The following is a 22645-nucleotide window of genomic DNA, read 5'->3' as shown; positions in this document are numbered from 1 at the left end:
GGACAGACAACTGATGATTGTAGTGATTGTACAGTATAAATGATTGCGCAATCACCAATTTGGTCAATCGTGAATTCGTGATTGATGGTGTATTGTAAAGCTTCCTATTTCTCTGGTCAAAATAAAGTTCACAAAATCAACCTTCCCAATAAGTGGTCATGAAGCACCATCCCTAACCTCTTTTGCAGTAGCCTAGGACTTGAGCTTGCATTAGAGTTTGGAAAGTGTTTGACTTTAAAACTCCATATTTCTCCGGCCATTTAACTGGAATCCCGTGACAGTGCACATCAAAGCAAGAGTTCATCATCATCATTTGGAATGTCAGTATTTCCATTGAATGTCGTTCCGACAGGCCGGAAGAACAGCTGCATGAGGGAATGTCGGTAACGAAAACCGTGAATGATGGATTTTAAAATATTTAAAATATTCGCCAAAAATCAGGTAATTGTCTGATTTGGGCCCGGTTTGTGGCATCTGGCAGGGTATGGAGAGGCACATTTAAGGAAACCACTGAGAATGCTACTCGGGCCTCAGTCATTCGCTCGCATCATTCACGTGGGAGTAACGTATGGAATGAGTGAAAGAGTGATGATCGTCTGTTGTCTTGAATGTCAGTAAGTGTGCTCACCTATACTCTGTTTTTTTCCATCTGTCCATCTGCCTGCGGTGGTCGCGCATGGTAACACTGACACTATCGAGCATCGAATCGCGCTTCGTGCAACGCGTCGAGTTTTCATAGTATATGGGGGCATGCGCATTGTGCAACGAGCCACTCGCAGCTGGCTCGACGCTATCAAGACATTCCTGATATTTTGTGGGCGGAGCTTCGAGTCAAGTGATAATTTGTTGGGTACACGAGGAAGGCTCCATTATTTTTGTATGTTGAGTGAAACTGAAGATGGATAGCGCCAATTCAAGAGAAGTGTTAAGTGACTTTATAGACCTATACCAGTCTTTCCCGTGTTTGTGGAAAATTAAATCGGCAGATTACTATAACAAACACGCAAAACAAATTGCTCAAGACAAATTAGTAGAAAAACTGAAAGAATGTGACCCTAATGCTGATCGTGAATCATGTTTACGTAAGATTAATTCTCTACGTGCATCATTTAGAAAAGAATTTAAAAAGGTTCAGGCCTCATACAAATCTGGAGCCAGCACAGATGACATTTATAAGCCCAACTTATGGTACTACGAAAAATTACTCTTTCTGAAAGACCAAGAAATGCCAGGACGCTCTAGGTCTACTATAGAGGAGGAAAGCTTTGAAAGAGAGATGGTAAGGGAAATTTATATTTTTATTAAACACTAATTATCCTTTTACAATTTCAGGGATGCTTTCTCCTTGAACAATGTGACTTGTACTTAATATTTTAAGTACTATCTAGCAATGATATGAAGTTCTATACATACAATTATTAAGAAATAATATGCACTTCTTTTACGTTTTTTCTCTTCGAGAGCAACAGCAATGCTTAAAAAATCGTCTGTGTCTAGGTCTGAGGATGACATCTTCACTGTGCGGAAAAAGCGCTTAACTGAAACAAGGCTCTTTAGTGTGTGGCCTCCTTCGAGTTCGAGCCAAGCTTGAGGTGACTCGAAGCGCGATTCGATGCTCGGTAGTGTGTGGGGGTTCTATTATAAAAAGTTTTAGGTAAATAAGAGGATATCTGGGTGTCAATTTGCAACTGAAAAGTGTTTTAATAATTTACTGTATGCGAATTACACCGTTAATATTCGAACTAGGATATTGTTATTATTGTTGAATGTAAGCTAAATGTAACTACGTATCTAAAGACCGAGACGCAGTGTTACCATACGCAAACACCACAGGCGGGTGGACAGATGGAAAAAACCCGTGTATAGATGGCAACAAGGCGTTGCTGCAACATTTCATTGATAAGTAAAAAGACATGACAACTTTGGGATATACAAGAGAATAGGTGAAACGAATGGTGCATATGAGAGAACGTTTGGCAATTTTGATCGATTTCAGAGGAAACTGAACACTAAGGAGTAATTTCAAGAAGTAGGTCTTGCCCTTGTAATTCATTACGTACACTACACAAAAATCATTTACTGAAAATAGTAGTAGATTCGCAGAGTACGATGGGATAAAAATCAGTAAGTGGGTAAATGGGTTAAAAAAAAAATTACTCAAGTAATTCACTAGGTCAAGATTGTTTCGTTGTGAATTTTAGACCACTTTGAATCTTCGATTATTCAGTGCACTACAACTACTGCTCAAGATTAAATATATGTCACAACCTGGGGTCGAACCTACGATTCTCGAATCACATTTTAACATTGATACCTAGATTATTATTTTTTTAAATCTACAAGATGAAATTTTTGTTAAATTCTGGCAAATGTAAGTCAACTTTGATCAAATTCTGCATGTAATACTGTTAAAATGGTAAAGTATTTTATATTTTCTCTATTTAAAAAAATTAAGATTTTAAAAATCACATGTTCAAAACCAACTGTCGCGTTGAGGGCTATCTTACTAAGTTACAGAGCAGATGTATACAAAGGGAAATAACGGTGGTGATACTTTCTGTACATACTGTTTGCAGAAATTGTAGGTAATACTGATAGTTTTGGTGGTTCGTTCTATCCAGAGTTAACCTTTCTATCTAAGCTACCCTCGCCTTTCCTTTCTTGCCTATTTTTAATCGTAATCTATTTTTTTTAATGTCTAGGCCCTCCTGTTCACCTAAATGTCGTGATTAGACAGTTTACATTTGATCAGGATAATTTACGCTAACGAAAAATAATGTATACATTCATTAATTCTTTTCCGAGACTACTGTTGCTTTTGCATCTTAGTGGTTATACATTTCAATCATTTATTTCCAGGTTGATTGTAGGGAGATTGAAGTGCGTAGCAGTAAACCACGACCCAGGACCAAGATAAGAAACGAGAGTGAAGAGCTTATTTCTTTAGCATGTAAACGTCTACGTGGAGACCGTGACGACTTGGATAAGCTGGCTTTAGCATGGGCTTCGGAGCTGAGACGAATGAGCCCTACCCAACAAATATTTGCCAAAAAAGCTATAAATGATGTTTTGATTGAGGGGCAGCTAGGTACATTGCATCGCCACTCGGTCTCTATAAATGTAGTAAGTCCACCACCACCAGCCCAGAATGATCCCACAGCAGTTGCAAACGCCTTACAGTCACCCGTTGAATGGAAGACTGATTGTCAGTAGAAGTTTAAAAATAAAAATAAAATAAATCAGTTCTCGACTACCTGGTTATTTACCCTAACCTTGCCTTTTTATACAAAACATTACGCAGAAATTACAATTAAGTTCAAAATTAAATAATATAATTTAAATAATAAACTGAAAAGTTTTTAACAACTACAGTATGGCCCTTACCTTGACATTGTTGAGGATCTGGATTTGTGGACATGGAGAGAGTCATTGTTTGGAAGGGGAATCCCCTTCCCTAAACTCAACTGGTACTGTAGCTGCTTTTCAGGAGTATTTTCCCTTCTTTGTCTTTTTACACGAGGAACTGGCTGGCTTTCTTTTTGATAAAAATATCTGTCTAATGTGGTCTGCTGTTGGCGTTTCTTTAACTGTTTTCTGTAAGGGTTAACTAAATTATCATCAACATAATTAATAGCACGGTTAACCAGTTCCTTATCGTGATGATTCTTTTCAAAAAATTCTTGGAATTTCTCCCAGTGAAGAAGCATTTCCTTGATGTCTGAAGAAGTTGACTCCCTCTTGTTTTCCTCTTCTCCAGCCATTTCCTCAGCCAAAATCTTCTGCTGCTCCTTTTGAAGCTCCTGGAGCTCCTCTTTTGTGAGTTCATAGCTATGTTCTTCAATTAGCTCCTCAACGTCATCAGCACTGACCTCCAAGCCCATGGACTGTGCCACAGAAACAATTTCCTCAACATCTGGGTCAGGCAGAGGTAAGGGCTCAGCTTCAGGGTCAGGTGCAAGTGGACTTGGGGCATCAAAACCTTCAAAGTCCCTAGGAGGAACTCCATCAGGCCAAAGGTTTCTCCAAGCTGCTCTTAGAACCTCCTTAGAGACATCTGCCCATGCTTTGTCTATTAGCCTAACACAACTTAAAATATGGAAATGTTCCTTCCAGAATTCGGCCAAGGTCAGGCTAGTTTCACTGGTCACTTCGAAACACCTGTGGAACAGTGCCTTAGTGTATAGTTTTTTGAAATTAGAAATAACCTGCTGGACCATGGGTTGTATTAGTGAGGCTATTCTGGGTGGCAAAAATTTTATTTTTAGCCAGCTAAATTCGTCTGCTAACTCATATTCCATGTCTAGGGGATGGGCAGGGGCATTGTCTAAAATTAGAAGTGCCTTGAGTGGCAAATTGTTTTCCTTAAGGTATTTATTTACACTGGGGGCAAACACTTCACAAATCCACTCTCTAAAAATTTGCATTGTTACCCAAGCCTTAGCATTTGACTTCCACATAACATTTAACTTACTCTTAATAACTTTATGTTTCTTAAAAATTCTAGGGTTTTCGGAGTGGTAGACCAAAAGAGGCTTTAGTTTTAAATCGCCACTAGCGTTTGCACACATTAACAAAGTTAGCCTATCTTTCATTGGTTTGTGGCCTGGCCGTTTCTTTTCCTCTACAGTAATAAAGGTCCTCTTTGGCATTTTTTTCCAAAAGAGTCCTGTCTCGTCACAATTAAATATTTGATTTGGCATAAAGCCATTTTCGTCAACGAATTGTTGAAAATCGTTCACAAACTTTTCGACATCTTTTTCATCAGTAGTCGCTGCCTTCCTGTGTCCTACAACACTAAGACTGCCATCTCTTTTCTTAATTTTTTCGACAGGTTTTTCATCATTCGCTGCCTCCCCATGATTTACAGCACTATGAATGCCACTTTTCCTATTATTTTCGACAGGTTTTCCATCAGCGCTCGCTGCCTCCTTATGCCTCACAATACCATTAATACCACTTCTTTTCTTAAACCTGTCATACCATCCCCTACTAGCCATGAACTCATGCTCGGTATTACTTAATTCTGGTTTGGTTTTCAGATCAGCATACAAGGTTAGAGCCTTACCGCAAATCATGGGCTCTGTAACACGATCACCAGATGACTGTTTTTCGTTTATCCACACCAACAACAGTTTTTCTATTTCATCTATTATGGGAGGCCTCTGTTTTGTCAAACTCTTAACCCCCTTAGCAACACTAGCACTTTTTATTACTTCTCTATGCTTTAAAAATGTACTTATGGTCGATCTCGGCAGGTTAAACTGAGATGCTAAATCAGTCACACGACTGCCTCTTTCATACTTTTCAATAATTTCTTTTTTAAGTTCGATTGTGGTTCTTACCGCTTTCCTTTTCGGCTTGTCTGCAATGGCTTTCTTGAGACCCATGTTTTCGTTATTAAAAAAATAGTGCAAAAAGCCACAAAAGCTAAGAAAATATATCACAACACACGCAGCACAGCTGATCGAGGTTTAAACAAACCCCCGTACAACGCCAACTGGCGCCGACTGATCGAAGCACTTTGTCCGCCAAAATCAAGCGGTTTATCGGGTCGGATTCCGGTTTTGCGGACGGGGTCCGATGCAAGATTTACTATAAATACATCTCATCTGGCTGTCATTATCATTTCAGTAAGTAGTACAGGTACACAATCCTTTATCCGAAATTCTAAAAAACCGAAAAGCTCTAAAAACCGAAAACATTTTGTGGAGAGTAGAGCGACATTCTCTCTCTCTCTCTCTCTCCTCTCTCTCTCTCTCTCTCTCTCTCTCTCTCTCTCAGGAAAATATACTGCATTTGAGTCTCTGTAATCAACAGGTATTTAGTACATATGCACACTGTGTGTGTGTTCATAATGTGTAAAAAAATGTGCAGAACAGTTTATACATCTTAAAAAAAAAAAAATAAAACTGTTGTTGTCAGACACGTGAACTATAAAGGTTCTGACCAGCCTATTTAACATTCCTCGGGAGATGAAAGAGATTTGTTTTGAATGTCTATCAACGCAGCGTCGGAAGCACACTAAAAAGTGCTTTAGTTGCGGAAGGATCTATGAACCAACAATTCTGCACCCAAAGTAATGAGAAGGAATTCATTATACTCTCCAAGTAATCAGTAAAATACATACACTATTAAAAACAACGAAATGTATTCACAAATATGTCATCGTCAACTTCATGTGAAGGAAAAGTTTTTCTAATATAAATTGTGAATTTAGACTGATGAAAATTTTATCTATAAAATTTTAATAATAGTTGTTGAGTAAGATGATATAATAAGAAGATATAAAAATGGTAAATATTAGACAAAATAATTGCATAAAATTCGCGCGGAGCAAGGATTTTCCATGCGGATATTTATGCATTTATGATCTATGTGGCATATGATATACGCAAATTATTGCTAGCATTGTCGAAAATTTTAAAATGAAAATTAAAATAATGAACACTAACCATTCTGGGGTACAGTAAGTGCAGAGTGTCGTAATGTGACGATGACAAGTGGACTTCTTGCAATTTACACACAAAAAGCTTCGTCCTAGCTGTGGACGAATGGGGCAAATACACTTTGGATAACTGCTGAAAGCTCCCTCTGAAGACCAATCCGGGCGAGTCTGTAGTTTGCCCAAGGACGACTCAGTTCCATTGCTAATTTCATCCCAAACTGACGTCGTGTGACTTTCCTGTTGTTTGGTTTGTTCGAATTAATTATGATAGCATTATTCACAGTAATGTTCAGAATGCCATAAAACAGACACAATGGCTGTCTCATCGTCTTTCGACTGCAAGATGTTTCAGAGCACATTTGGTCGAAGGTGTCCACTCGCCCTTTTGTTGCATATGAATTTGAGTTTTCTTTCCCTCGACGATGGTTGGGTTATGGGGAACTGTAGGTAACATCTGAATCATCGTCGTCGTATTTACTTTCTGGCAGAGCACTGTTACTTTAACTTCTTGTATGCAGCCGCAGACTCACCAATATACATCTTGATGTACATAATTTCCTGAGGAATATAAGGCTTTGGTCTAATTGTCCCGACCAAATGCATGGAGGATTTTTTCAGCTTGCGGGCTGAACGCTGGAATGGCTGGATTAGTTCCATAGTGAAGAACTCTCCAAGCGTGCCGTTCTTCATCCTGGCTACTAGAGTTCCTTTTCCAAGATAGGGCATTGCATTACACATGTAATGAGTATCTGCATCACATGCCATCACCAGCTTGATGCTATACCTGTATTGAACAATAAAATTATATTATAAAATCACACACAAATTTATATATATATATTATATACATACATATATATATATATATATATATATATATATAGTATATATATATATATATATATATATATATATATATATATATATATATATATATATATATACACACATATATAATCATATATGTAGTAAATAAAAAGAAGAGTATGAAATCACAAACGAAATATACTTACTTAGCTGGTTCGAACAATAAAATCATATATTATATATGAATTAATATTAATGATTCATGTTCGGAGAATGCATATTGGAAAATTTGTTAGGTCAACGCCGAAAATATGTAGCAGTGGCAGCGATGGTGAAAATTCCAGTTTATTCATTTAAATCAATAAAGTTCATTTACAAACGTCGCAGTTTTCATTTACACAATAATTTTTACGGTAATATTTGTTATATACATAATCGAGTCAACCTGAGTTTAAAGGACTTCTTTTATAAATCCATCTGTTATAATTGATTTTGGTTTGTCACTATAAATGGATTTTAGGAGCCATCTGCAATAGTTTATTTTTACCTTTGAGAAACCCAAAGGTTTCTATTTCATTACAGTTTTTAACTCTATTTATCCACATACAATTAAGATAGTTACATATCAATAAGATTGCTGTGTTTTTTATTATTCATTTATTTATTTTACATAATCAAAATCAAACATTAAAAGTTTTAGCCAATCTCAAGACATTGGGAAGAGATGCATAATGTGTGAAAGCGGGGAAATTTATCACGAGTCACGCCCCCACGTCGATCAGCTGATCGTTTGTTTACGTTCTGCCAGGTCCGACACCACTAACATTTGCTGTTGCTTTTATCCTGCACTTGGTTAAGATGAGAACTGATATTGGCCATACAAGATGATTAGATGAAGTAAAGTTAGTTTGGTAGGTTTACAAAGTTATCTTTAGCTAGTAATTCCTTTCTATCTTTAGCTACCTACTACCTAATAGTAGCTAATTCCTTTCTACGTAAAATTTTAACTTGGTCGAAGAAAAGTTTCATAGGCCTCAAAGTAGCCTGGTACATTAACGCTACCTAGGTAGTCGGAGACAAGACCTAAAGAAGGCTTCTTTCGGTTTTGGCTTCGAGCCTTTGCTCGATTCCGCCACTTGTAAACTTGTAAATCCGTGAGTGACAGTATCCAATGCAAGAAGCCTAATCATTTGGTCCTAGCACCTCTCCCTGTAGTTAGCCCTAACCTATGTTTTGGAATTGGATCCTATCACAGGTTAAGTCATATAGGTAATGTAGGCTGTTCCTCATGTCTTTTTGTATCTGGTTGTCTTGGTTAATTATTGGAGGCCCATTATACCTAAATATTGGCTCTGGTAGTACCTAGGACTCCCATGAATAGGTATACAAAGTTGATGAATTGTTCCAATGATACTACCTATAAACTGGCTTCACTGCCAGTCCTGGAATTGAAGATGTCGATGGTTCGTGCCCGTCGGCCGGCAATTCTATTATCGCTGAATGAATTCCCCTTCAGTTAAACATATGAAAATATATTAATTCCAAGGTGGAGCAAATTAGGTAGATATTAAAGGACATTTGTAGCTCGATACTATGGGTAGTAGGCTAGTATGCTGAGTAGGGAGACAGGGATATTCAGTGTTACTGGGGGGAGGGACCCCTGGTCAAGGTGGTGCAAAGCCCCCCAGCCAGGTGAGGGCATGGCCCCCTGAGTTAGGTTAGGAGGAAGGTAAGGCCTGGTTAGGTCAGGACACAGCATTGTAGGAAAGGTAAGGGTTTCTCATGCCTACCCATGTCTTCTTACTCTGCATGTGCTCCCTTATGAGAATACAAATATTTATCCTTTAATATGTGGATTACCTTTGATGAAAGCTGGTCTAATCATTGAGGTTGGGCAACAAGGCAGTTAACTTCTATTGCCCGCAAGAAGGACAACTCGTACCTTGACCAACTCTTACCCTACCAACTCGTACTTTTGCCAACTCGTACCTTTATATATATAATATGAATAAAGATTGATTGCAATATTTTCAAGGAAAATTGATTACAATACGTATTTGTTCCGATACGTAATACAAACCATCGGTCCTTTAACAATAGGAAGTAGCTAGCGGCAGCTGGAACGGTCGTAAGCTTCGAACAAGGGGAGAACGGTAGTTAACTGCTTGTCCGACAGTCGCGCGCCGCGCGACTGGGAGGTAAACAAATCACTTTTGCTTTCGGTCCGGCCGTGTGGGGTGGGAAGGGACGTGTTTCGTTCATCGCTACTCCCGCCCTTTGCTTTGTCGTTTTGGTTTGCTTTGAGTTTGCAGTATTTGCCTCTCTTTCTGCTATAAAATCAGGGAGTGGATTGTAAGTAACTTTTACAATTCTTATTGATCTTGCAATGAGTGAATTGGAAGAAATGGAGATATCGCCGCGCCCTCCAGTCGCCCGTAGAGTGTGTCCCGGGACTGGAGGGGCGTAGAGTGGAGGTTTTAGGTCATTTGTTGACGTGGACCCCACGAGGTTTGTACTCGTTGTCGGTGGGCGAGAGTGCTCCCGCAACGAGCCATGTGTCACATGTATGAATTGGTTCCGAGGCGCAGTGGGTGCTGTACGAGGGCAGGAAGAGACTTAGGCCGCCCAAGAAGTCATCGGAAAGTCCAGTGACTCCTTTGGTAACATACACTTCGTCATCTTTCCTGCCCCCCGGCCAGCCCCCCACGTTTCGCGCCTTCCCCCTGGCGGGGGGGTAGCGGAGTCCTTTTCCTCTCTCGATCCGTCGAGTGTGGATGAGGGCGCCCGCTACCCGGACGTACAGCTGTACTCGGGGTCTTCCGTCCGCTCTGGGGGGGGGTGTTTCTCCCCCCAGGCGCGAGGAAGCCCCTCCAACTTAACCCGACTGTTGCTTCCGCAGGTGTGCCATCAGCGAAGGACGACTTGGGACAGGTGTGGGAGTCGCTGGGGACTGCAGGGAGTGCCCAGCATCCAGGGGTTGCTTCAACGGTTGGCGGGGTCGGCAGTGGTCACTCATGGTGCGGTGACCACTACTACTACCACAGTGATGACACCAGCATATGAGATGCCACCGCATCTGTGTATACGCCCCCATATGTCGGTGACAACCCCCCCCCACGGGGGCGGCTATACAAAAACCCACCCCCTTTGCTGCCGTGCCAAAGAGGACGGTTGCCACCACCACCTGGATTCTTTGCTTTGCCGACCCCGGACTTCCGATGCCCAAAGAGTACCCCCCTGGACCTGCCGCCAGTGCCACGGATGACGGTGACTGCCGACAGGACGCCTGGCTCTCCCGTGGTACCTGCCGTGCCTGCCGTACCTGTTGCCGTTCCAGCTACTCTTTCCTTTTCAGATCGGCATTCTCTTTCAGAGTTCCTGCCGTTCCTGCTGTTCCCGGACCTGTTCCTGTTGTTCCTGCTGCTGGTGGTGCTGTCACAGTCTCAAGGTCTTTCCGGACAGGTGCAGTCGGGCCCTGTTGCTTCGGCAACTGCCCCGGCTCCCTCCTGGATGGAAGACCCTGACGTCTGTTCTGCGGAGCCTTGGCGAAGAAGAAGAGGAAGAGAAGGTGTCGTCGTCGTCTTCATCGTCTTCTTCGTCGTCTGCTGCCTCTCCTTCCCCTTCGACTTCTAAGGCTAAACAGCCGAAGAAGAAGAAGGGGTGCCTCCTCCCCCCCTAAGAAGACTCCTTGGGATCTTCTAAGGGCCCGGCTCGCACAGGCGAGCTGGGGAGCTCTTCTGCTGGTCCTCCTGTTCCTTCGGGAACGGGGACCCGTCGCTTCTTCTGCAAAGAAGAAGTCGACGGGGACCAGAGGTGCACCAGCCTCGGGCTGGTGCGTCCTCACCTGGTGCTAGCGGTTCGCCGCTAAAACCAGGTTCCGTCTCGGCCGCTTCTCGTTCGCGAGAAGCACCGAGTGGAACGCTCTTCCAAAGAGGACCGTCCAGCCAAAGTTTTGACGCCCGAGCTCGCTCGCCGTCAAGACAGCGGCGCGGAGCAGAAGACTGGCGAGAGTCGTGCACACGACTCTCGCCAGGCCAGTGGACGCTCTCGCAGCGATCAACTGGCTGCTCGGGCTGACGTGACGGTCGCTGACCGGCCACGGGGGGGTTGAGGCGAGGAAGGAGTGCCCTCCCCCACGGCCGCCTTACCAGCCACCGGGCTGGTAAAAACCAGCGGTTTGAACTGAGCGCCGAGAGGACCTGGCTCGGAAGGAAGTCTCGACGCGACAGAGAGCTAGCAGGTCACCCGTCCGCGCTCCCGATGGGACCCGGGCGGAGGACGGTGACCAGCGGCAGCTCGCCTGACGCTAGAGATCGGTCTCGACGTTCTCAGCCGAGCCAACTCGCCCCAGGCGAGCGGCAACGCTAGGCCTGCTGCTCGACCGTCACCGCGGGTTGACGATCAGCAGCAGCCCTCCACGCACGCTGGTCCTGCCAGCTGAGCGAGGGGGGGGAGCGTCAGGTCTGCCTCTCCCGTACTTCAACCTCCTCGGGCTATACGGGAGGAGCGAGGTACCGAGGAGCGATCACGAGAGGTGCGCCGCTCGTGACCCAGCTATGACGCCGTACGGCTCAGGCACGGTCTTAGGACCGACCAGAACGTACGCGCAAGTAGTTGGAGGCGACCGTCAGGGGTCTGTCGCTGTTCCTCCTTCTGAAGGAGGAGTATCGAGGGGATATGCTCTTGCTGGAGGGACTGGACGGTCCTACTCCACAAGACGCTGTAACGCCTGAGATACAGAGGAACTTCGCAGAGGTCATTAAGCTGATGCGTCTGCATAATGACCTTGCGGAAGGATCGTCGCTACCACCAGCAGAGACCACGTCCCGGCTCGAATCATTTTGGGGTGGGGTCCCAAGAGGGAGCCCAAAATGATGGTGGGGTTGCCACGATCAGAGCTTGCGGACTCGGTCCTGGATCAGGTGGAGAATCTCGTCTCAGGACGGGAGGACTCGCTAAAAATCCGGACGGTCCTCTAAGCTGCTTCCTCCTCCTCTACAGCGACAGAGGCGATTTTACGTGCCTTCGGAAGACCCGATACTGCCGACGAAACAGGTTAACCCGGAGTTAGCCGAGCCTGATCCAGGTGTGTCCCTGCAGCACTCCTGTCGGAGAACCTATGGTTCTCGCAGCAGGAGGCACTTGCCCTGGAATCTACCGCTATGGCAGCATTCCAGGCAGTTTCCTGGTTGGATTTGTGGTCCCTCACAATATCCAAAGTAGCGGCCGGCTCCGGGAGTTCTGCTCTCGAAGACGACGCTTCTTTCAGGAGACTGTGCCAGTCTGGAGGAAGAGCAATCTCTTACCTCGCCCATCAGACTGCTAACCTGTGGGCCAACTTGGTTCTTCGACGTAGGGACGCAGTCCTTACCCGAGTGACCAAGGGGGCCGGGCGTGAGGCGGCACTCGGGCTACGAAATGGACCTCTTAGGAGTTCCCCAGCTCTCTTTCCTGGAGAGATGGTGGACGCTGCGGTGGAACGGCGGCGCACGACGAGAGTGACCGCTTAGTCCACCAGGCAGTCTCGAAGGTTTCTGGGCAATCTCGAGTAACTGCGGCCAAACCAAAGAGCTTGGCTAGCGCTTCCACGGCGGCGGAAGACGGTTGCACCGTCCAAACCCCGTGTGAAGACTCCAGCTGTTTCAACTTCTGCTAGAGGAGGCCGCAACCAGCCCTCCTCCCAGCCCTCCTTTTCCCCCGAGGAGGTGCTGGAAAGAAGTCGAAACGAGGAGGGAAACGCTAGGGACGGCGTTCCCCCTCACCTGCTGCCGGAAGTGGGGGGTGCCTGGCGAGCCATTGGGCGACTTGGCAGCGCTACGGCGCCGAGAACTGGATAGTAGACGTCCTTCGGGAGGGATATCTACTACCCTTCGAGTCTCGGCCCCCCCTCATCTCCAAACCGGTCCATCTACAGACCTATGTCCGGGGATCAGCAAAGGACAACGCTCTTCGACAGGAGATCAAGACCATGCTGGCGAAACGAGCTGTAGAAATCGTGGAGGACCAGTCACCGGGCTTTTACAGCCCCGCCTCTTCCTAGTGGAGAAGGCATCGGGGGGCTGGCGTCCGGTGATAGACCTCTCTCCCCTGAACCGCTTCGTTCGCACGACGCGGTTCACGATGGAGTCGGCACGCTCAGTGCTCGACTCGATCCGGATAGGCAACGATGTCATGCTTCTCAGTGGACCAGAAGGACGCGTATTTTCAAATACCCATCCATCAGTACTCCAGAAAGTACCTCCGCTTCATCTTCGACGGGACGGTGGTGTACCAATTCAGGGCACTTTGTTTCGGTCTCTCAACCGCCCCACAGGTGTTCACGCGAAGTGTTCACTCTGGTGTCGGCTTGGGCCCATTCGAACGGGATACGTCTTCTGAGGTATCTCGACGATTGGCTAGTCCTGGCGAGCTACCCGCTCGCAGTTGCTACAGGACAGAGATCGACTCCTCAAGTTTTGTCGCGATCTGGGGATCGTGATAAACTACGAGAAGTCCGACCTCGAACCCAAGCAGAAGATGAAGGTACCTGGGTATGCTGATAGATACGGTAGCAGGGCAAGTCTTTCCCGCAGACTTGCGTATCAGCAAATTCAGGGAGGCAGCCCGGCCGGTTCCTGTCTCGGCAGGAACAGGCAGCACAGCAATGGCAAGTCGTGATCGGCCATCTGTCGTCACTCGAGAAGTTAGTCCCCTCACGGGCGTCTTCACCTACGGTCTCTCCAGTGGAGACTAAGGGAGAGTTGGTCTCAGGCCAAGGATCCTCCTTATACTTTCCCGTGGCTATCACGGACAAGGTGAGGCAGGACCTAGCCTGGTGGCTCGACGACAAGAACCTCTTAAGAGGAGTGCCCATACGCACTCCCTCCCCCCGGAGATGCTTCTGTTCTCAGACGCATCGACGAGGGATGGGGCGCACACCTGGAGGAGTTGCTGACTGCAGGTGTGTGGGACCATCACGAGAAGCACCTTCACATCAATGTCCTGGAACTCAAGGCGGCGTTCAACGCTCTCCAAGAGTTTCAGGACCGCTTGGTGGGGACACTCAGTGGTGTTGATGTGCGACAACACCACAGTAGTGGCATATGTCAACAAGCAGGGGGGGTAATGTCTCTTCCGCTCCATCAGTTGACGGTGCAGGTGCACGAGTGGGCCACGGGCTCACTCGATAGAGCTGTCAGCACGCTACATTCCAGGCAAGAGGAATGTAGTAGCAGACAAGCTCAGCCGTCGGGATCAGGTGATAGGGACCGAATGGTCTCTACACCAAGACGTGGGCGGAAAGGCTCTTCAACCTGTGGGGGCGACCGGTCGTAGACCTGTTCGCCACCCGGCACAACAGAAAACTTCAGGTTTTCTTTTCAGCTGTGCCGGAACCCATCGGGCAGCTGCAGAGGACGCTCTCCAACACCCCTGGGACAACCTCTTCGCTTACGCCTTTCCTCCCTTCTGTCTGATTCGGAAAGTGATCAGTCGAGCGCTGGTCACTCCCAATCTCAGAATGATCCTGGTGGCTCCCAAACGACCACAAGCCGTTTGGTATCCGGACCTGCTGGCTCTTCTTGCGGACAGCACCGGAGAGAGCTGTACCCACTTGGCACAACCTTCTAGCCCAGCCACACGTAGAACGGTACCACCAAGCAGTCCAGTCCTTCAACTTCACGGCTGGCTGTTATCCACCATCTCTTGCGAACGAGAGGCTTTTCTCGTGGCGCAGCAACAGAGATGGCTGGACACGTCCGACAGTCCTCTGCAGCTGTGTACAGGGGAAGTGGGCCGTCTTCTGTGGTTGGTGTCGTAGACAGGGTCTGTCTCCTCTCAGAGCCACTCTTCAGCAGGTAGCGGATTTCCTCGTGTTTCTTCGCCGAGAGAAGCTCCTCTCAGTACCCACAGTTAAGGGATATAGAGCCGCCCTGGCTCTCGTCCTAAAACTGAGGGGACTGGACATCTCGAATTCGTTCGAGATATCCTTGCTAATGAGGAGCTTCGAAAGGTCTTGCCCACCCAGGGAACTCAGGCCCCCTGCGTGGGATGTGACTCTCGTACTTAGGAGTTTGACTGAAGACCCTTCGAGCCACTCCGAGAGTCGTCAGACAGGGATCTGACCTCAAGACCCTCTTCTTGCTGGCCCTGGCATCGGCGAAGAGAGTAGGGGAACTACATGGCCTTTCTTATGATGTTAAACATACCAGAGGCTGGGGATCTGTGACGCTCGATTTCGTCCCGAACTTCGTAGCTAAGACTCAGAATCCGTCGATCCCTGACGACAGGTTCGAGTCTTTCACGATCCCCTCCCTCCTGGACTTCACCGATAATGATGCGGATGAGATGCTGCTTTGTCCTGTGAGGGCGCTACGGCGCTATCTGAAGAGAACTCGACATCTCAGGCCTGAGTGTCGACGCCTCTTCGTTAGCACTGGGGTTACCAAGAAAGAAGTCTCCAAGAACACGCTTTCTTTCTGGCTGCGTGAGGTGATCAGGAGAGCGTACGAAGCTGATGGTAGCGACGACATCCGTACGCTCCGTCCGAGAGCCCACGAAGTCCGAGGTATCGGACCCTCCTTAGCGTTCCGTAAGAAACTTCTCCGTGGCGCAGGTCCTGAAGGCAGGCGTCTGGGCCAAACCAGACTACCTTCACGTCCTTCTACCTTCGGGATATTGCCCACACGTCCTTGGATACTTTTTCCTTGGGACCTGTGGTGGCTGCTCAACACGTTGTGTAAGCTTACCCAGCACCCGAGCAGGCAGAACAGCATCGATTCCTGGTATGACTGGGAGAATGAATGCGTGAATGAGAGAGTGACTGGCTTCTCTTCACCATCTTTTTCTACCTCTACCTGTGGGCAGAGGGATACGGTCGTACCTTGCTGGAAGGGAGTCAGATGCAGGTAAGCTATTCAACAGAGCTCCATCCTACCTCTTTAACTAGAGATAGGAGTAAATATCCACCACTTTCTCCAACAAGGGGGAGAAAGTGGATGCCGACATGAGACAAAACCCATTACTTTACATTTGCTCATGTAAAGGAAAAAGTTCTACAATGCTGGTACAAAGAGATACGCTTGCCTCTCTCTTAGTACTCGGCCCAGAGGTCTGACCATTGATCCTGCGGTGCACACCCCGATCAATCGGACAGAGGCTTGGATCCCTCCCTCGCTCTTACGACCAGGGAGGCATTCCAGGGATGGACGAACACCAGTCTGTTCATCAAAAAGACTCAGATTCCTCCCACCAAGAAGTGAGTCTTCCTATTGTTAAAGGACCGAGGGTTTGTATTACGTATCGGAACAAATGACAATTTGTCGAAAATTGCATTTTTCCTAACTATACAAACCTGAGGTCCTTTAACATATAGTCCCTCCTCATGCCACCCCTCACTCTGCGTATTTTGTCATGGGCCAAAAGCAAAAGTTGATTTGTTTATCCTCCCAGTCGCGCGGCGCGCGACGATCGGACAAGCAGTTAACTACCGTTCTCCCCTTGTTCGAAGCTTACGACCGTTCCAGCTGCCGCTAGCTACTTCCTATTGTTAAAGGACCTCAGGTTTGTATAGTTAGGAAAAATGCAATTTTCGACAAATTGTCATATTGGTTTATTACTGGTGTGTTATATATATATATATGTATTTATTATAAAAATAACTTATTGTTCCGGTACGTAATACAAACCCTCGGTCCTTTAACAATAGGAAGTAGCTAGCGGCAGCTGGAATGGTCGTAAGCTTCGAACAAGGGGAGAACGGTAGTTAACTGCTTGTCCGACAGTGCACGCGCGCCCGCGCGCCTGAGAGGTAAGAATCACTTTTGCTTTCGGCCGTGGTGTGTCAAGACGTGCTCGTCATCGCTCTGCCGCTACTCGTCGTATGCTTTGTTTGGATTTATCCTTTGACTGGTTTGTCTGTAGAGTGAAAGAAACTTGTAAGTACAGTTTTTTCTTTTGTTTAATTCATTGTGAAGTGAATAAACAAACATGGATCAAGAGATGGAGCTTTCGCCACGCCCCCCAGTTGCCCGTAGAGTGTGTCCCGGGCTGGAGGGGCGTAAGTGCGGTGGATTTCGCTCCTTTGTGGACGTAGATCCACATGAATTGTGTACACGGTGCCGGGGGCGAGAATGCTCCCGGGCCGAACCTTGTATCACTTGTATGAATTGGTCCGAGGCGCAGTGGGTTCTGTATGAGGGCAGGGAGAGACCTAGGCCTGCAAAGGAGTCGTTGGAAAGCTCTCCAGCGACTCCTTTGGTGACGGATACCTCGTCTTCCTTCCTACCCCCTGGTCAGCCCCCACGTTTCACACCTTCACCTATAGGGGGGTTAGCGGAGTCCTGCTCCTCACTCGATCCGTCGAGTGTGGAGGAGGGCGCTCGCTACCCGGAGGTGCAGTTGTACTCGGGGTCTTCCGTCCGCTCTGGGTGGGGTTCGTCCCCCCCCCCCCCCCCCCCCCCAAGCGCGAGAGAACCCCTCTAACTGACCCGACTGTTGCTTCCGCAGGTGTGCCTTCCGCGAGAGATGACCTTGGGCAGGTGTGGGAGTCGCTAGGGCTGCAGGGAGTGCCTAGCATCCAGGGGTTGATCCAGCGGTTGGCGGGGTCGGCAGTGGTCACACATGGTGTGGTGACCATTACTACTCCAGGGTACGCCGCCCCTCCGCACCTTGTTTATACCCCTCATGTGACTTCGGTGACGCCGATAGCTGCAGTTCAGATGCCACTCGCTGCCGTACCGAGGAGGGGCGTTCCACCTCCACCTGGTTTCTTTGTGCTGCCAACCCCGGACTTCTGCTGCCCAAAAAGCTCCCCCCTGGACCTGCCTCCTGTGCCTAGAATGTTGGTGGCTGATAACAAGACTCTTGGGTCGCCCGAGTTTGCGGCCGTACCTGCCGCTACTACTGTTGTTGGCCCAGCCGCTCATGCCGCTCCTGCTGTCCCAGCCGCTGTTGACGCTCCTGTTGTTCCTGCTGTTCCCGCTCCTGCTCTCGTCGTTCCTGCTTGTGGTGGTGCTGCTCCAGGCTCAGGTCTTTCCGGACAGGTGCAGTCGGGCCCTGTTGCTTCGGCAACTGCCCCGGCTCCGTCCTGGATGGAAGACCTGACGTCTGTCCTGCGGAAGCTGACGAAGAAGAAGAAGAGGAAGGTGTCGTCGTCGTCTTCATCGTCTTCATCGTCTTCTTCGTCGTCTGCTGCCTCCTCTCCCCCTTCGACTTCTAAGGCTTCCAAGCCGAAGAAGAAGAAGGTTGCCTCCTCCCCCCCTAAGAAGGCTCCTTAGGGACTTTCTAAGGGCCCGTCTCGCTCCGGTGAGTCGGGGGGCTCTTCTGCTGGTCCTCCTGTTCCTTCGGGAACAGGGCCCGTCTCTCCTTCTGCAAAGAAGAAGAAGACGGGGACCAGAGGGGTACCGGCTTCGGCCAGTACTTCCTCGCCTGGTGTTAGCGGCTCTGCCGCTAAGCCAGGATCCTGCTTGGCTTCTCGTTCGCGAGAAGTTCTGAGTGTACGGTCTCCCGCGGGATCTCCCGCGGGAGATCGTGCAGCCAAGGTTTCGACGCCCGAGTTCGCTCGACGTCAAGACCGAAGCATGGAGCAGAAGACTGGTGAGAGCCGCTCAGGTGACTCTCGCCAGGCCAGCAGACGCTCTCGCAGCGACCAGCTGGCAGCTCGGGCTGATGTGACTGTCTCCGACTGGCCACGGGTTGAGGCTGGGAAGAGGTCCCCCCGGCCGTCGGTACCAGCCTCGGCTGGTACCAGCGGCTCGATGCGCCGCGAGGACGCTCACCGGTCTCACCGCGACAGCGAGCTCTGCAGGTCGCCTGACCGCCGCCCCCATCGTGGTGAGCGGCACGGCTAGGCCTGCAGCTCGATCCCCACCTCGGGTTGGTGATCGGCTGCAGCCCTCCAAGCACGCTGGGTCTTGCCAGCGAGTGAGGAGGGAGCGTCAGGTCTGCCTCTCCTACACCTTCAACTTCCTCGGGATACGCCGGGAAGAGCGAGGTATCCAGGAGTGATCGTGAGGGGTGCGCCCCTCGCTATCCCGCTGCGACGCCGTATGCACCAGGCACGGTTTTAGGACCGGCCAGGACGTACGCGCAAGTAGCAGGAGGCGACCGTGAGGGGTCTGTCGCTGTTCCTCCTTCTGAAGGAGGAGGGTCTCGAGAGCTGCTCTTGTTGGAGGGACTGGACGGTCCTACTCCTCAAGACGCTGTTACTCCCGAGATCCAGAGGAACTTTGCCGAGGTCATTGCGCTGATTTGTCAGCACAACGGCCTTGGGGAAGGATCGCCGCTACCACCTTCTGAGCCCACGTCCCAGCTCGAGTCATTTTGGGGCCCGAAGAGGGAACCCAAGATGATGGTGGGTCTGCCGCGATTGGAGCTGGCTGACTCGGTCCTTGACCAAGTGGAGAGTCTCGTCTCAGGGCGAGAGGATTCGCTGAAGTCAGGACGGTCTTCTAAGCTACTTCCTCCTCCTCTACAGCGTCAGAGGCGTTTTTATGTGCCATCTGAAGATCCGATACCGCCTAAACAGGTTAACCCGGAGCTAGCAAGGCTAACTCCAGGTGTGTCCCTGCAGCAGCTCCTGTCGGAGAACCTCTGGTTCTCGCAGCAGGAGGCACTCGCCCTGGAATCTACTGCTATGGCAGCATTCCAGGCAGTCTCTTGGTTGGATCTGTGGTCCCTCACAGTATCCAAAGTCGCGGCCGACTCCGGGAGTTCTGCTCTCGAAGACGACCCGGCGTTCAGGAGACTGTGCCAGTCTGGAGGTAGAGCCATCTCTTACCTCGGCCATTAGACTGCTAACCTGTGGGCCAACTTGGTTCTTTGTCATAGGGACGCAGTCCTTACGCGAGTGACCAAGGGGGCTGGGCGTGAGGCGGCACTCAGTCTTCGCAACGGACCTATTAGGCGTTCCTCCTCTCTCTTTCCTGGAGAGATGGTGGACGCTGCGGTGGAGAGACGGCGCACTGATGACAGTGACCGTCTGGTTCACCAGGCAGTCTCGAAGGCTTCTGGGCAGCCTCGAGCTACTGCGGCTAAGCCTAAGAGTTTAGCTAGCGCTTCCTCGGCTGCTAAGACGGTTGCCCCGTCTAAGCCCCGTGGAAAGACTCCTGCTGCTTTGTCTTCTGCTAAGGGAGGCCGACATCAGCCCTCCTCTCAGCCCTCCTTTCCCAGAGGAGGTGGTGGGAAGAAGTCGAAGCGAGGTGGGAAACGCTAGGGACAGCGTTCCCCCTCACCTGCTGCCGGAAGTGGGGGGGTGCCTGGCGAGCCATTGGGCAACTTGGCAGCGCTACGGAGCCGAGACCTGGATAGTAGACGTCCTTTGGGACGGATATCTACTACCCTTCGAATCTTGGCCACCCCTCATCTCCAACCCGGTCCATCTACAAACCTATGTCCGGGGTTCATCAAAGGACAACGCTCTTCGACAGGAGATCAAGACCATGCTGACCAAACGAGCTGTGGAAATCGTAGAGGATCAGTCACTGGGCTTTTACAGCCGCCTTTTCCTGGTGGAGAAGGCCTCGGGGGGCTGGCGACCGGTGATAGATCTCTCTCCCCTGAACCGATTCGTTCGCCAGACTCGGTTCACGATGGAGACGGCACGATCTGTGCTCGACTCCATCAGGGAGAACGATTTCATGCTTTCGGTGGACCTGAAGGACGCGTATTTTCAAATACCCATCCATCAGTCCTTCAGAAAGTACCTCCGCTTCATCTTCAACGGGATGGTGTACCAATTCAGGGCACTTTGCTTCGGTCTCTCAACCGCCCCACAGGTGGTCACGCGAGTGTTCACTTTGTGTCTGCTTGGGCCCATTCGCACGGGATACGTCTGATGAGGTATCTCGACGATTGGCTGGTCCTGGCGAGCTCCCGCTCGCAGTTGCTGCAGGACAGGGATCGACTCCTCAAGTTTTGTCGCGATCTGGGGATCGTGATAAAATACGAGAAGTCCGATCTCGAACCCAAGCAGAAGATGAAGTACCTGGGTATGCTGATCGACACGGTAGCAGGGCAAGCCTTTCCCGCAGACTTGCGGATCAGCAAATTCAGGGAGGCAGCCGTCCAGTTCCTGTCTCGGCAGGAACAGGCAGCTCAGCAATGGCAAGTCGTGATCGCCCACCTGTCGTCACTCGAGAAGTTAGTTCCTTACGGACGTCTTCACCTACGGTCTCTCCAGTGGAGACTAAAGGAGAGTTGGTCACAGGCAAGGGATCCACCTTACTTCCCCGTGTTCCTCACGGAGAAGGTGAGGCAGGACCTAGCCTGGTGGCTCGACGACAGGAACCTCTTAAGAGGAGTGCCTCTCCGCACTCCCCCCCCGGAGATGTTGCTGTTTTCAGACGCATCGACCGAGGGATGAGGCGCACACCTGGAGGAGTTGCTGTCTGCAGGTGTGTGGGACCATCATGACAAGCACCTTCACATCAATGTCCTGGAACTCAAGGCGGCATTCTACGCTCTCCAAGAATTCCAGGACCGCTTGGTGGGACACTCAGTGGTGTTGATGTGCGACAACACCACAGTAGTGGCATACGTCAACAAGCAGAGGGGCCTAGTGTCTCTCCCGCTACACCAGTTGACCGTGCAGGTGCACGAGTGGGCCACGGCTTACTCAATAGAGCTGTCAGCACGCTACATTCCAGGGAAGAGGAATGTAGTAGCAGACAAGCTCAGCTGTCGGGATCAGGTGATAGGAACCGAGTGGTTTCTACACCCAGATGTGGCGGAAAGGCTCTTCAACCTGTGGGGGCGACCAGTCGTGGATCTGTTCGCCACCCGGCACAACAGAAAACTCCAGGTTTTCTTTTCAGCCGTGCCGGACCCATGGGCAGCTGCAGAGGACGCTCTTCAACATCCTTGGGACAACCTCTTCGTGTACGCCTTTCCTCCCTTCTGTCTGATTCGGAAAGTGATCAGCCGAGCGCTGGCCACTCCGAATCTCAGGATGATCCTGGTGGCTCCCCGTTTGGTATCCGGACCTGCTGGCTCTGCTTGCGGAAGCACCGAGAGAGATGCCCCACTGGCACAACCTTCTAGCCCAGCCACACGTAGAACGGTACCACCGAGCAGTCTAGTCCCTACAACTTCACGGCTGGCTGTTATCCACCATCTCTTGCGAACGAGAGGCTTTTCTCGCAGCGCAGCAACAGAGATGGCTGGACACGTCCAACAGTCCTCTGCAGCTGTGTACCAGGGGAAGTGGGCCGTCTTCTGTGGTTGGTGTAGTAGACGGGGTCTATCTCCTCTCAGAGCCACTCTTCAGCAGGTAGCGGATTTCCTCGTTTTTCTTCGCCGATCGAAGAAGCTCCTCTCAGTACCCCACAGTCAAAAGGATACAGAGCCGCCCTGGCCCATGGTCCTGAAAACTGAGGGGACTTGGATTATTCTCGAATTCGTTTGATATTTCCGTTG

At 49.3% G+C, this 22645-nt stretch overlaps 2 protein-coding genes across 10 annotated transcripts in view; one reads left to right on the top strand and one right to left on the bottom strand.

The window, feature by feature from the left end:
- LOC135216112 (uncharacterized) overlaps positions 1-3242 on the top strand; it is a 213128-nt gene extending 209886 nt beyond the window's left edge. For 6 of the 8 annotated variants that reach the window (XR_010314814.1, XR_010314812.1, XR_010314810.1 and 3 more), the window contains one exon: positions 2860-3242. Coding sequence is in view for 3 of the 8 variants with exons in the window: in XM_064251152.1 (XP_064107222.1) it covers positions 2860-3213 (354 nt within the window). In the remaining 5 variants the exon portion in view is untranslated. Of the gene's footprint in view, positions 1-453; positions 615-645; positions 1280-2859 lie in introns of those variants that run through there. The other 2 variants (XR_010314815.1, XM_064251153.1) reach the window with 2 other exon arrangements.
- Positions 1-5526, bottom strand: part of LOC135216111 (tigger transposable element-derived protein 1-like) — a 128128-nt gene extending 122602 nt beyond the window's left edge. Inside the window, exon 1 of one of the 2 annotated variants that reach the window (XR_010314809.1) lies at positions 3385-5526. Coding sequence is in view for 1 of the 2 variants with exons in the window: in XM_064251151.1 (XP_064107221.1) it covers positions 3385-5387 (2003 nt within the window). In the remaining variant the exon portion in view is untranslated. The remainder of the gene's footprint in view (positions 1-3384) is intronic. The other variant, XM_064251151.1, reaches the window with a different exon arrangement.
- Between the last annotated feature and the right edge of the window lie 17119 nt (positions 5527-22645).

The sequence above is a fragment of the Macrobrachium nipponense genome, chromosome 6 (assembly GCF_015104395.2).
Source record: "Macrobrachium nipponense isolate FS-2020 chromosome 6, ASM1510439v2, whole genome shotgun sequence".
NCBI classification, from domain to species: domain Eukaryota; kingdom Metazoa; phylum Arthropoda; class Malacostraca; order Decapoda; family Palaemonidae; genus Macrobrachium; species Macrobrachium nipponense.
Note: the sequence above shows the minus strand (reverse complement) of the source record. Positions and strands in the feature narration are given on the sequence as shown.